The sequence below is a fragment of the Protomyctophum bolini genome (assembly GCF_963924005.1).
Source record: "Protomyctophum bolini genome assembly, chromosome: 13".
NCBI classification, from domain to species: Eukaryota; Metazoa; Chordata; class Actinopteri; order Myctophiformes; family Myctophidae; genus Protomyctophum; species Protomyctophum bolini.
The window spans coordinates 35,371,390-35,385,684 of NC_137874.1; the positions used below are offsets into that span (position 1 = coordinate 35,371,390).

At 40.4% G+C, this 14,295-nt stretch overlaps 1 protein-coding gene across 4 annotated transcripts; it reads left to right on the forward strand.

Moving 5' to 3' along the window:
* The first annotated feature begins 313 nt into the window (after nt 1–313).
* On the forward strand, nt 314–10,366 carry mks1 (MKS transition zone complex subunit 1). 4 transcript variants are annotated; one of them, XM_080779369.1, is made up of 19 exons: nt 327–364; nt 513–614; nt 1,064–1,185; nt 1,579–1,631; nt 2,012–2,179; nt 2,435–2,535; nt 2,834–2,962; nt 3,121–3,225; nt 4,230–4,338; nt 4,583–4,639; nt 5,051–5,093; nt 5,223–5,285; nt 5,404–5,474; nt 5,971–6,040; nt 7,778–7,885; nt 8,471–8,601; nt 8,964–9,046; nt 9,491–9,588; nt 10,062–10,366. In XM_080779369.1, the coding sequence occupies exons 2-19, from the start codon at nt 538–540 to the stop codon at nt 10,163–10,165; spliced, it is 1,692 nt and encodes a 563-aa protein (XP_080635495.1). In that variant the 5' UTR covers nt 327–364; nt 513–537; the 3' UTR covers nt 10,166–10,366. The 4 variants fall into 4 exon arrangements, with proteins under 4 accessions (XP_080635494.1, XP_080635496.1, XP_080635497.1 ...); XM_080779368.1 differs by having other exon boundaries at nt 314–614; XM_080779370.1 differs by having other exon boundaries at nt 314–614; nt 5,971–6,034.
* The last annotated feature ends 3,929 nt before the right edge of the window (nt 10,367–14,295 follow it).

The window sequence follows — 14,295 nt, forward strand, 5'->3', positions numbered from 1 at the left end:
TTGCTTAGCGACGTAGCATGTGGTAATATTTTGCCTCTAATTATTAAAGGCACACGATATCGCAGGGAGGAATTAGGAAGCTGCCTGTGCGTATTGCGTAATAATATGGTTATAATAGTCCTCACATCTTAAAACGGAATGAATGTGTGTGAATAATATAGGTCCGATCAGCAGCGAGTTGGCGCTTTGGAGCTTTTAAAAAGTAAAATTACGAAATTACCTGCTTGTGCAGTTTTTGGTAGAGTTTTATTTTGAAATACGGAAGCGGAAGTGCTATTGTTATTTGTTATTAGCAGCTAGCTGGTTAATCACAGAAGCGGTATAAACGATTTAAACCTTTATGGATTGTGATCTAATCTATCGGGTACCCTCTTAAAACTTCGTCTGTTTTATACTTTGTGTTGTTCCTGCATCGATACCTAGATATGTTCTGTCTTCTGTTGACATTATTAAGCAGACTGGACGTTAGGTAACAACTTTAATTAAACTGGTTCTTATGTCCTGTGTGTAAGACATAATCGTCAGATTGACCCAGACATGACAGATGGATGGAACACGGACACAGGAGAGGCCGTGTACCGCTCCAGGGACCATGTCAAAAACATGAGGATCAAGTAAGTCATGTTAGAACAGTTGGTTGGGGTTTAGGGTAGCTCTGGTCCATAGCTTTAATAGGGTAATACTGTGGCTGCGGGGTTGCTATAGAAACCATTATAAACAACACTCGATCACACTCATGATTCTCAGCCTAGATTGATTCTCATCATTGTATGGGGGAAATAGTAAAATACCAATGGGCAGTTTACACTGTTAACATGTCTATGGATAATATCTCGAGACAGATATTCAATGAAATAAATAAATGCAGTATATAATGGTATTCTGGATAGTGAATGTCTAATGCATATTTTGCAGAATCACCACTAAATAGATCATAGATATAGTAAGTGCACAGTCTGTTGCTGTAAGTGAGTGTATGGAAACACATACAGCTGCTTCTCTTATGTTGTATTTATAAAGCATAACATGATATAAAATGTGTGTTTGTGTGTTGCTCTCTCAGAGTGCGTATAGAGAGGATTACCTCGACAGCAGCTCTGTCCCAACACCTTCAACAGCAGGTCCTGTCCCAGCAGGACAGACCAGCCATTGAACTGGACACACTCAACCAACAAGCCCCAGCAGGTACCATACGCAAATTGACAGAATTTCTGTTATCTTTAATGCTTTTTTTTTTCAGATTAGGGCTGCAATAGTTAGAATAAAGTATCGATAGTCAATATTTAATATTTAAGAATCAATCCATATTTATTATTATACAATAATAATATTAAAATAGACAAGCTCACAACGTGACGCCATGCAACGCATTGTGAGATAGTTCATCGGTTATTTTCAATTTTAGTAGTATAAAATAAGTGGTTAATGCATTTTGTTTATATATAAAAAACGTGATTTAAACTACCCGGTACGATTCCTAGCTATTCGATTCATCGAAAAAATTATCGATAGAATAATTGTTGCAGCCGTTTGTGTGTGTACTACAGTGACGCTGATGCTTGTCTGTTTTTCCACCAGGTGACAATGAAGAGGAGCTGGTGGTGGGCTGGCAGGAGAAACTCTTCAGTCAGGTACAACTACAAGGGTCCTTGAGGGGGTTCCAGGGAAGGTCCCCACCTCAATCACCCCTTCAGACTCCACCGTAGCCTGTTGCACCTGACCGAGTTATGACAACCATGCAGACTTGCATTCCTGTCAGCATTTGTTTTCATGCTTTTGTTACTTAGGCTTGTTTTTTACTTGACCACAACGTAGAGTGTGCATTGGCACTGCCCTCACTATTCAATTCGATTACGTTTCACCAGGTAACGATTCGATCACGCTTTTCTATATGAAAGTTGAGGAGCACTGTTCTATGTTCATTGAAAGAGACTGGCAAATCTTGATGATGCTATAATTTAAGATCTCTCATTCTCTCTCTCTGTGTGTGTGTATGTATGTATGTATGTAGTATGAGATGGATGTGTATCAGAGCGAGGCAGTGTGTCAGACTCCTCTGGAGAAACAGTACCATGCAGACATCAAGGCCCTGAACAGGAACAGGGGCAGAAGGAACCACAGGATCTTCACCTACACTGACCATGACCCGTACACCAACTGTCTCCCATTCAACCAGCTGGTAGGAGAACAGCGTTTCATCGTAGCAACAACCAGGGCTGGGCGATATACAGAAGCGTACATATCGTCTGTTGGGTGGAATGTCCGAAATATTTATTTCTACGAGATCAGGTCAAGTAGGGCGTTACTTTATGGAAAAACTCAATCAGTTAAAATATGGAGATAAGCAGTTTATGCCCGACAGCCCCGATATGCAGAACATAACAAACAGAAACTTTGTTTGACAAGCTGTTGTTTTTTCCCATCCTGAATGCAGCTCACCCAGGATTTGGTGACCACAGCCAAGTTCACGCCCACGTTCCTGGCTGAGAGGATGGCCAGCATCAGACACAGGAGGCAGGCAGACAGACGCACTGTGTAGGTTCTCTGCCTGGTTCTCAACTTGTCTGTAATTCCAAATACAAATAGAACCAAATGCACCTGTACTTTATGAAAAAGGACAACACTCTCAGCGCCTACCAGCACAGTAACTCTTATGAATGCTCCCTGTTGTCCTTAATGCAGTGATTCCCAACCTGTAGGTCGTGATGATATTGCAAGTGAGCCTCCAAAGGTTGGGAACCACTGACTTAATGTATTGAGGAGCTGTGTTCCAAAGATGGGATGAGTGTAAGGTCTCAGCTTGTTCATCTCGGTGATGTGCTGCATGTTCCAGGGATTCCAGCGTCCCCAAATCTAAGATGATTAACTGGGAACCTACAGAGGAGTTTGTGAAGCGGAGCCATGTTGTCAACAGTGCCATGCAAACCATGCACATCATGGCAGACCTGAATCCCCCTACAAAGTCAGTAAGACTATGTTAACATGAGCAAACAACTACATCTACTGAGATGTTGTACAGTAGTAGATTTCTAGGATTATATTCAATAGCAGAATTCAAAAGTTGTGATAGATGATATGAGGTCCATTGCTGGTTCTGATGATGTGCATGTGTTTTGTCAGACTGGGCCGGAAGGAGAGTGAGTGTTTGCTGGTAACCATACGAGCGGATGGAAACGGAGTGGTCATCATCAAACCGGACTTCAATAAAGACAAAGATCCCTACCGGCAAGTCAACAACTCTTGCCACTTCATCAAAGTTACAAATGCTGTGACATAGGGCAGAGCAACATATTGCTATTATACCAATATTGTGATATTGTTCAAGGTGTCTTCAGAGAGAAGTGTATCGTTTAAGCCAAGGAATGTGAAACACATTTGTTTTGTTTTGTTTTTAACACTAGATAAAAGGTAAAAGTCTAAATAGGAAAGTTGACTGTGAAAACAGAGAATTCAAAGAAGAGTGCAAAGAGACTTCTGCATTCGTCCTACCTGGTCTGATGATTGCACTATGAGGCACTATGAGGGGTTCAGCATGCCTATCCACACCATTGCCCAATTCATGTGCCTGTCATTTACGCTCAGCATGGATACAAGTATAAATATAGCTGCAAGCAGCTATAAGTATCCCGCAAATCACAACAATTTCCTCATCAGAGATCTAAAGGTCAGAGGTCTTTTGACGAATTAACTTGAGCTTCAGTTGCTCACGACCCTCGACCACATTGCCAAATTTCGTGAAGAACGATAGCTCAGAAGTCTGCCAAAGAACTGCCAAAACTGCTAAAGTGGCGGAATTATCACGGAAACTAATAAGCATTCTTTCAGTATGGGTAGACTATCGATTTGGACATTATAGTCAATATATGGGACTGTCAGTCAGATATTGTAAATTATTTAATGGGCAGAATCATTTGAAAATGGTGTGAATCAACTGTTGGTCAGACCACTGCACCTCCATGAGAAGAATCATTATGAAATGGAACATGATTTTAAGAAATTGTTGCCATGAAATGGAAAAAGCGAAAAGTCATAGTAAACATCCTTTTGTGAAAAATACCAGTAAATGAATTAGTCTTTTGGAAAATTAATTATTTCACCATGTATTGGCTCATTTATATTTACTCCTATATTCATTCCTAATTTATACTTTCATAATGACATATTTATACGTAATCTAGGCATCACTACATTGTATGTATTGCCTGACCAGTAGCTTGTCTCTGGTGTAGGATTGAGACAGAGGGGGAGAAGAAAGAGGTATGGCGCCTCACTGTGGAGAATGTGTCAACAGCCATGAACGTAGAGGAGAAGCAGAGGGAACATCACATTTACAAAGACGTGAGTGCTCTGGCTTCCATTTTCATTCCATTTCCTTTTTCTGAAAGGTATCGTCATTATACAAAGAAAATAAGACCCCCCTCCTTTCAGAAATTCATACATGAATTTGACTTTTTCCTGTGCGGTGAGCACACTGACTTGAGTTCTAATTCTTAATGTATTTAAGCAGTATTACACGAGATGGTGTGCTTTACCATTATTGTAGGCATCCCTGGAGTTTTAACACGTTTTTTCCTGTTCACAGCTGTATGTGCGGCACAAAGAATATCTTAATAGCCTCGTTGGGCAGGAGTTTGAAATGGTAAAGTGGTTTCATAAACCTTTGTGTTGTACCTTGTATGTAATACACATACAGTATATCATACACAAACAAATTACATTTTTAAACATCGTCAGAATGATCAGTGGTATTTTACATTCCCATACCGCTTTAACCCTGGCATCCATTGTTGGAATGTCGTCATAGGTGAAAACATTCAGAAACATTCAGATCTTTTTCAATCCTAGCAGATCTTAGAAGTTCTCAATTTTGTGAGCTTGTAGACAATACAAAAAAGTTTGAAAGGTTTCGGTTCATTTTTGGAAATGCGTGTTTAAGTGGTTTTAAATACAGCATCGTAGTATTCAGCTGTATTATGTGGACAAAGGTTACACCTATAGTATTTATGTTACCTCGTTTGCTTTGTTATGAAGTATTTTGTCCTCCTTGTAGCCTCCCCCTGGTGTTCTACGTCTGCTGGTGAATGGAGAGATAGGTGAGTTGTGGAATAAAACCTCAAGGAATTATTTTGTTGATGTTTTGATTGATTAATTCCTAACATACGTTATAACATTTATGCTGTTTATTTACTCTATGTATTTCTTTCTCTCTTCCCACTTCCCAGTCTCAGCCAAGGGCTTCGAATATGACAACTTATATATCCATTTCTTTATGGAGTTACCCAACAGTAAGCTACAGTACATGTCGACGTCGTTATGGAATGTTTGTTAATAGCTGCATGTTGACAATGTCATGTTGTCTGCAGTTCACTGACATGTATATGATGAACCTCTGCACTGCTTCAGATTGGTCCAGCTTGCCGTTCCAGTCTCTCTCCGGCGTCACACAGACATGTCGCACCAAGTGCTCTGGCAAAGTAAGTAGAAGATACAAAGATAATCCGAAAATAGCTTATCTACAATAAGCTATTGCTTGTGGCTAAGCTATTTTTATGTATATGGTGAACACCTCGTTTCCACTGAGTTCCATGTGATATCCGTAATTCAGTTCCAATGGGAACCTCCACAAGCTCTGTTATTTTGCGAAACCACTCCTTCACCCATACGGAATTTGCCTCGAGTGCGTGAACCTTTGTTGTACATACATATCTCAGAGAGACCGTGTGCATTGTGGACCAGGAAACAAGAAGGCAACGCTATTTTTTTCAATTCAGTTCAACTGTGTTAATTTAACATTTGTATTTACAGAGAGCTTTTCAAGGTACTCAAATGCACTTAACATTAATTAAAAAGGATGATTCTGATCTATCCGTAAACGCATGAATATTTTGTATATCAAATGGAATTCCGCACAGAGTTCAGTGGAAACAAGGCATTACGTGGTTAATGCCCATTTGCTGTGTGTTCCTACAGGATGAAATAGCCCACTTCAGTTTCCCCTTCAGTTTTGAGGCGTTCCACAGAAAAGAAAATGAAAGTGAAGGTCAGTTCATAATGTTTCTGGAGCTATAAGTGGTTTATTAACACTGCCTCTCAATGTAGGGTCTGAAGCAACTGCTCAGCTCAATTGTTTTTCAGTGATTCCAAAAGCAGGTAGTGTCACAGAGCTCACAAGTCACGGCCACACAAGATAGTCCATTGCTACAGGCCTTGCTGATGTGGTGCTCATTAAAACAATATGGAGCAACAAACTATACCCTTTGATATCTCAGACAGTAGAGCGGAGGACTGTAGTTAAATAACAAACATCCTTAGTTTGCTGGTTCAATTCCGGCTCAAAGGAGGGCTTGATTTAATTTTAAACAATATTGTGAAAGAACAATGACCCATGGAAGATGAAGAAAATGGTGAGATCAATTGGCTTTCATTTATTCCTAATACAGCAGGTAGTGGCACATACACTAGCTCACACATCCACACACACGATAGTTCATTGCTGCAGGCCTTGCATCTTTAATGAGTCTGCCATCATGTAGTGCTCAGTCAAGAATGTATCCGTCAAAATCTTATATCAACCCTTCGATAGCTCAGCTGCTAGAGTGCTAGAGCGGAGGACTGTAGAGTAATAGACATCTGGTTCAATTCCGGCTCGAAGGAGGGAGTTTTAAGCATGTTATTGTGAAAGAACAATCACATGTAAAATTGTTATTTCACAAGAACAAAGAATGTCACAAATTGTGACCTTTCTGACATACTAACTTTTCCTGTCAGTTAATCTCACTACTGGCACATTGCTAATGGCAAGACAGACATGACACATCATTTCTGCAGTCCTTCAATTGTCCAATTCTGCCATCATGTGGAGCTCAGTAATAACTGTCTTTCAAGCCTTCGATACCTCAGGCTCAGCTGGTAGAGGACTGTAGATGAATAACAGACATCCTTAGGTCCCTGGTTCAATTCCGTCTCGAAGGAAGACAGATTTTAAGTCTAACATTGTAAAAGAACAGTTACCTCTGAAATATATAGCAAATGGTGAGCTGTTTTGGCTTTCCGGTATTCCAAATTGCTCACGGCCACACAAGGTAGTTTTATCAACACTTCGATAGCTCATCTGGCAGAGCGGAGGACTGTAGTAAAAAAACAAAAAACATACATCCTTCCGTTACTGGATCACTTCCGGCACAACGGAGGTCTGAAGCATGATATTGTAAAAGACCAATGACCTATGAAATTGTTATATCACAGGAACAAAGAATGTCACAAACCATTGTGACATCACTTTTAGTTATTCTCACTACTGGCACATAGCTAACCAACGGCAAGGCCTTGCATTGTCCAAGTCTTCCATCACGTGGTGCTCAGTAAACAATGTAGAGCAGCTCGTTTTTGTTTCACCCCTTCGATAGCTCAGCTGGTAGAGCGGAGGACTGTAGCTGAATAATGGACATCCTTAGGTCGCTGGTTCAATTCCGGCTCGAAGGAGGACTTGTTTTTAACATGATATTGACATAAGTTATCATATCATATCATTTTGTAATTGCATTATAAGTATGTTTTGTTTATAAAACATTATAAACATGGGATGCATTAGCAAGTACCAGAATTGGTCTCGGTTAGGTCGGTGCATCACGGTGAATAATTATGACAATACTAAATTAATATTTAACTAAAACTCTCCCGAGTTATGGGACCCTTGAAATGAAAACGTTTTAGACCCAATACTGTAGTCTGTATAGTAGCATATATTTGCACTGACACAATGTCCTGGTGGCCACAGAGTGTCTTCCTCAGTGGCCCGTGTTGTATTTCAAGGTTCTTTCTGTGGACTCCTGGCAGCGCTGCCGCTTGGAGGGCTACGGATACCTGGTCTTCCCTGAAACACCCGGTACATAACACACATCAAACATCAGTCTGATTAACCACGTTGTACGATGGTGTCGTGTGTCGAAAATAGCCAACCTACACACATAACCCATTCTGACCTGAGATCAGATTCTAAAAATGTCTTCTACATCCTGACAGTTTTCTGAAAAAGCTATGTTTCTATGTCAGTCGTTCTTCGATAATAAAAAAGAATAGCAGACCTACAAGCTCGTAGCGCGCCACTCGGTGGCGCGCTATGAGCTTGTAGATCTGCTTGTAGATCTGCTATCCTCGCAGTAGCTGTTTTTGTATTGACCTGTACTTTCTCTTGAACTGTACACCCATTCTACAAACTGTGAATACAATTTTCAATCAATCACAGCAAGCATATTGATCGGCTATTTTCACCACACAACTATGAGCCATGAGACAGTATGAAATAGGGCACTTAGGACACAAATAGGACACTTATACATTAGTGAGAATATATGTTTTTTTTTTTTTATGATTTATTTTAAAGTCAAGACATGCTCTCTCTTGGTGTGTATTTCACACACTTGGCGTGTGATGTATGGTGGTGTGGCGTGCGTACTTGGCTGCTCCTCAGGCAACCACACAGTGACGTGCCAGACATGGAGACCTATAGGAGGGACAGTATCGGAGCTGAGACGCTTCTTCATTGGAGGTTCTCCTGAGCTGGAGGACCACAGCTACGTCCGAGTACCTGGTACCTTCAAGGTAAGCTCACATTTCCACTAACCTTTTTGTGAAAAACATAGATATTGTGCTACATTAGTAATAACCACATATTGTGTACTAGCCTGACACAGCAATATGCCAGTAATTTAATGTACACAATTATTATATAGCCATTATTGCATATTATTATATATAGCCATTATTGTATATCCAACATTTTGATTTTTTTAAACATAAGCAATAGCTTTTTTACCTACTTGGACCACATTGCACCTGTTCCTATTCAGATAAGAATACTTGTGTAAATATCCCTATCTTATCAATATACACAGTTACTGGAGTGCTGCAGTGGAATTGGGGTTGTTGTTTTTTAAAGTGTGCGTGTCTTTGTGTTCTTCCAGGGAGACAGGCTGAGTCGTTTTGGTTTTCGTACTCAAAGCACAGGCAGTGTGACATTTACTCTGTACTGTATCCAGCATGCCAGGTGAGTGGTAGCCAACACACGACCATACTATTGACATTAATGTGGCCCAGAGCACTGGTTCTCCAGGGCTTCCTCAGCTGAACGACTCATTTATATTAGGAACCAAATGGACCCTTATGGGTCTATAACTCTGAGAGTATACGAATGGAACGTGTACATATTGACACATTTTTGATAATACAAAAAAGAAGCAAGTGAATCTGCATAATGTTTTAAGTATATTTTGATCCAATACCTTTACTCAAGTAACATTAATTTTACTTGCAAGAGAGTATTTCTACATTGTGATTGTTACTGTTACTTAAGTAAAACTAAAAATGCATGTGCTGTGTGCTGTGTGTGTGTGTGTGTGTGTGTGTGTGTGTGTGTGTGTGTGTGTGTGTGTGTGTGTGTGTGTGTGTGTGTGTGTGTGTGTGTGTGTGTGCGCGCGCGAGCGTACTGTAGGGCGTTTGTTGATGCCAGCACGCTGAAGAGAAGGAGACAGACCGTTCTGGACCAGCTAGGAGGCTTCAGCCAACAAGGAGCTGTCTATAACATCATGGGTAAGGAACCAGTGGTGGAAAGTAACTAAGTATATTTACTCAAGTACTGTAAACCCCAGCGTCCGTATTTAGGGGGAAACCTTTGCAGAACATAGCAGATCTACAAGCTCGTCTCAGCGTGTCGCATTGTGATGAGTCGAGAGCTTGTGTAGATCTGCTATTTTCAGCAAAAATATTTTATGTAGAGAAGAAAACAGAAGATAGTCTAGTATAAAGCCCTGAGGGACCCCAGTCAATATAGGGTTTAAGTGGTTGAGTATAATCACAGCCTTCAGTACAATCTCACGAAAAGCCTATTTTGGTACGTTATTAATTAACAGACCACTGAAAGCTGTGATCGGAAATTGAGCATTGATTCAAGCCGGGTAATACAGCCTGTCAGACAATCTGGCCAGTTGATTCCAGGCCGTCACAGTACTATGTTTGTTTGTCTTTCTGAACCTAAAGGTGATAACAGTATGTTCTTCTCTCAGAGGCCTTTAACAGAGCCAGGGGTCGGATGCTGGAGGCCAGAGATCGTCTGCCCAGTGACCTCATCAACACCACCTCCCAACTTCACAACACTTCCACTGCCTAGACTACCGTACTTTTGGCATGCTCCTTGATGAACTATAGTATATTATAATGAGACATATATTAGGCATACAGAGGAAGGTTGAAAAGTGTTCAAATGGCCCTTTAATAATAGCATTGTTTCAATGTATAATGGTGTGTTTACAGTTCACAGTCTCAATGTGTTTTTGTTTTACTGATTAAATAAAAGTATTTTATTTTTTAATTTTGATTTTGATTTGATTTATTAGATCCCCATTCGCTTACTGTGAGTCACAGCAGCTACTCTTGCTGTGACATTTCTTCCATATTATTATTACAACATTCATCCAACACAACAATACAACACAAAACACATGTGCATGCACAGTGGGAGTACAGGCTACGTAGCGATACTCAAATAGCCAAACCTCCGGGCCACATTACAATAATGGGGGGCCAGCCCAGGGCCCGGTTGATAAAATGACAACATTATTGATACTTAATGATAACTTCTGTTTTTCCATTGGCACCTAACTAACTAACTAACTAACTGACTAAATAAAGATTCAATAACTTAAGGAACTTTTTTTTATAATTAGATTATTAAAATTGAGACAGTACATTTTCAGTTTCCATCAGTGGAAGAAGACATGACTCAAAACAAAACGGCATCTTAAAATGCTTGTGGAATGCTTTGGCCATTTGAGGTGTTTAAACGCTGCTAGTGCAATTTTTTGGGGGGTTGTGAGTGTGACTATTTTCATGGCACACTCCTGAATAGCGTTTGTGCCATGTTTGTTGCAGATTGGAGCAACGGGGTACCTGTGGCCCATGGGGGCTCGCAATGTGACCCCTGCCCCTGGTATGACTATTCTGATGGCAGACCCCTGAACAGTGTTTGTGCCAAGTGTCTATATGATGTAATCATACCATGCATTCTAGCAGGCAGTTTAAAAATCTTGGCACGACCTCTCCATTCATGATATTGTGCTGACCCCCCCAGTGAAATATGTTACCGGTCAACTATGACCTGGCAGAGAAGTGTATAATGTTGAAGGCTCTGGGTGTTGAGGGGCTGCCTTGGTCTTTTCAACATTGCGTGGAAGTCTGGGACAGTGCCGAGGGAGTGGCAGTCCGGGGTGGTGGTCCCACTTTTCAAGAAGGGGGATCAGAGGGTGTGTGTCAATTACAGAGGTATCACATTACTCAGCCTCCCTGGGAAAGTTTACACCAAGTTTACACCAAGGTACTGGAAAGGAGGGTCCAGCTGTCGAACCTCCGTTTTAAGAGTAATGTGAATTCCGTTCTGGCCGTGGAACAACTGACCATGCAGATCTATACTCTTGCAGGGATCCTGGAGAGGTCCTGGGGCTATACATATCTGGACTACATGTGTTTTGCGGATTTGGAGTACTAAGCACTAAAGTAGTGTTTGGCAATGGTATCGCATATCGGATTAAGCCAACATTATACCAACCCTATACTGCTTTATCATCATGTCCTCCTTTTTCAACGTAATTTGTTTCCGTGAAAATTTGATTGGGCCAAGTGTGTGGGGAGCAAAGCTTCCATGCACTTGGGTTCATTTGATTCCAATTGTACACTCTTATTAGTTAGCAGAGCAGCCTTATTATGCACAGAATGCATTACATTTCAACTTCTCATATAGTCAAGGGTGAAATTCGCTTCAAGTTTTTGCCGTAACTATAACCAAAACTTAATCTGCTCTTCTTTTTTCCCCCCATGCATGAAATTATTTCATTTCATCGGAAAGTTACATTTTATACTTAACATTTTAAAATATAAAATGTTTAATGCACCCATTGAAATAACTTTAAAGGGACCATATAACCGATTCATTATTTGATCTATCATTTAATTCCTGAGGGTTATAGTTCATGATAGACTACCCAGAGCAATCTATACAATCTACCATGAATCTGCCACTTTTACCTGGCTTTTTCCATTGACTGGAAGCTTGTTAAGACATTAGGGAAATTAATGACAAAATTAATAGAAATACATTGTCAGTGGCACCAATTCTGACTCCAAGTATCTCTTTTTTGCAGCCTGCACAGACAAACCACATCTCCTCCTATGCGTGTCACCAAGACCACATACTCAAGTAAAGTAAGTAAAGAAAACGGTACAGTAATTACTTAGCACCACTTCTCATGATGCAGTGCTAGTTTATGTTGTATAGTGCTCTGCTCACAGAATGCTTTCATGACCACAGATAACCAGTAGGGGGCTCTCTCTCCCCATCAACATGGCAGTGGAGCGTCTGTGTGTCACACCTGGTGTCACATCAATCATACAGCAGCTTGTAGACACAATTTGTGATTGTGACAGTCATTCTTGACTTTTCCATTGAATGCTAGACGTCTTCATCTTAAATTATATTTTAGTGGTAATTCTAAGATGGCTTGCTTATTCCAATGCACCGGTTCTCAATGTCAGGTTCTCCTTTTACAGTGTAGATTGGGCTCCTAGAGATAAAAGCTAAATTGAAATCATTGTAGTGGGAGTCTGTGTGGCCTAATGCATTATCAAACTGGGGGTCCTTGAAATGAAAAAGGTGGCGAGCCACGAACCAGTGATCTACACCAAACTGCTGTTTGGCAAAATGTTTAGTAGTAATATAAACATTTTTATTTTTTGCAACAATTTTCTTCATTTTGTTGAGGAAATGCAGAGCCAGATCACTCATAGCATCTCTGAGGATAGAATTCTGGATGAGCAGGACATTGCAGCCTGCATTCATCTGGTGGTTGTATACAACAGAAATAATATAACATGTAACAGTATATTAATAATGCTTAGTAATGTTATGACTTGATGGTTGGCATGCATTATACAAATCGTTTGTTATTGACAAAGGTGCGTCGTTGTAATGGAAAAACAGTGGCCTTGCTATTCACATAGTGTATTCACACAGTCCATGAAAGTTTCAGATACAAAATATAAAAAAGAGTGTTGCACATAAATGGGGCTCCAGGTGGCGCTCGAAAAGGCAGAATTGAAAAATGCAGGCCAGATGTTTTTCCCTTGGGTTTTAGGGAGTGTGCACACAATGTTTTGTGCATACAAAGTTTTATGCAGATCCAGTCCAATCAATGTAGTGTATTTGTATTTAGTTCATAAAGTTAACATATTAAGTATAACTGAATGCATTTGAAATTAAATAAAAACGTTACTTTTCAGGATTCCAATTAGCAAAAGCAAAAGATTATTCAGGATTTCGATTTGAATACAGCAAAAATAGCCCATCTACAAGCTCAAAACGCGTCGCAGTTTCTGTCGACAGAAATATGCAGTGTGACCCTCTGGAATGTGTGTGAAACTATAGTGGCCCTCTCCATCGTCAAAGTTGCCCACCCCTGATTTAAATGATCTTTTGGGTCTCAAATTAGATTACAATTTAGGCATTTAGCAGACACTCTTAAATTAATCCAGAGCGATTTACAGTAAGCAAGAACAAAACATGGTAATACATCAAATACATGAAAAATAGTAATCAAGAATCATACGTAAGCTAAGAAACTATGCGTATACACTATAGAGTGCTATGTCTACATAAAATGGTATCTAAGTTACATAAGTTGAGCCTTTAAGGTCGTTGAGGCTAGGGCAAGTGCTACAGGCTAAGATGGAGTTGATGACATCTGACATGGCCTCCAAGTACTAAATGTATGCCTATCCCACTTGCGCAATTACCCAGATAGAGGCAAAAAGTGAGTGGCAAATCGAGTGGCAAAGTGAGTTTGATGTTGTTTCTGTTTGGATGTATGGGCTGTCAAGGCCAGAAGGCACTCGCTGCTTTCGTCCTGCTGTGATAAACTGATCTCCAATCAGACTGGCCGCCTGGCGGCATTTCCAACAACACAGTCACAGACCAGCACAGGAAGTGGCGGCTGGAAGGTGCGATAGAGGGAAAACCCAGATAAGCCACAACACTTCTCATTCCAGGCCTGTCAGGGCTGCAGACTGTCACATTTGTACACTCTCAGAGTTAAATGGTCACTGAGGATTTCACAGTGTAGGTTGAAAAACTGTATCAATCAAACTGTACGTGAAATTAAAAAGGTTGAGAATCACTGCAACTAAACTAAATAGTGGAACCCCAATCTATACGGTAAAATCCTACATGTTAATTTAACTGAGAGAGTAGAA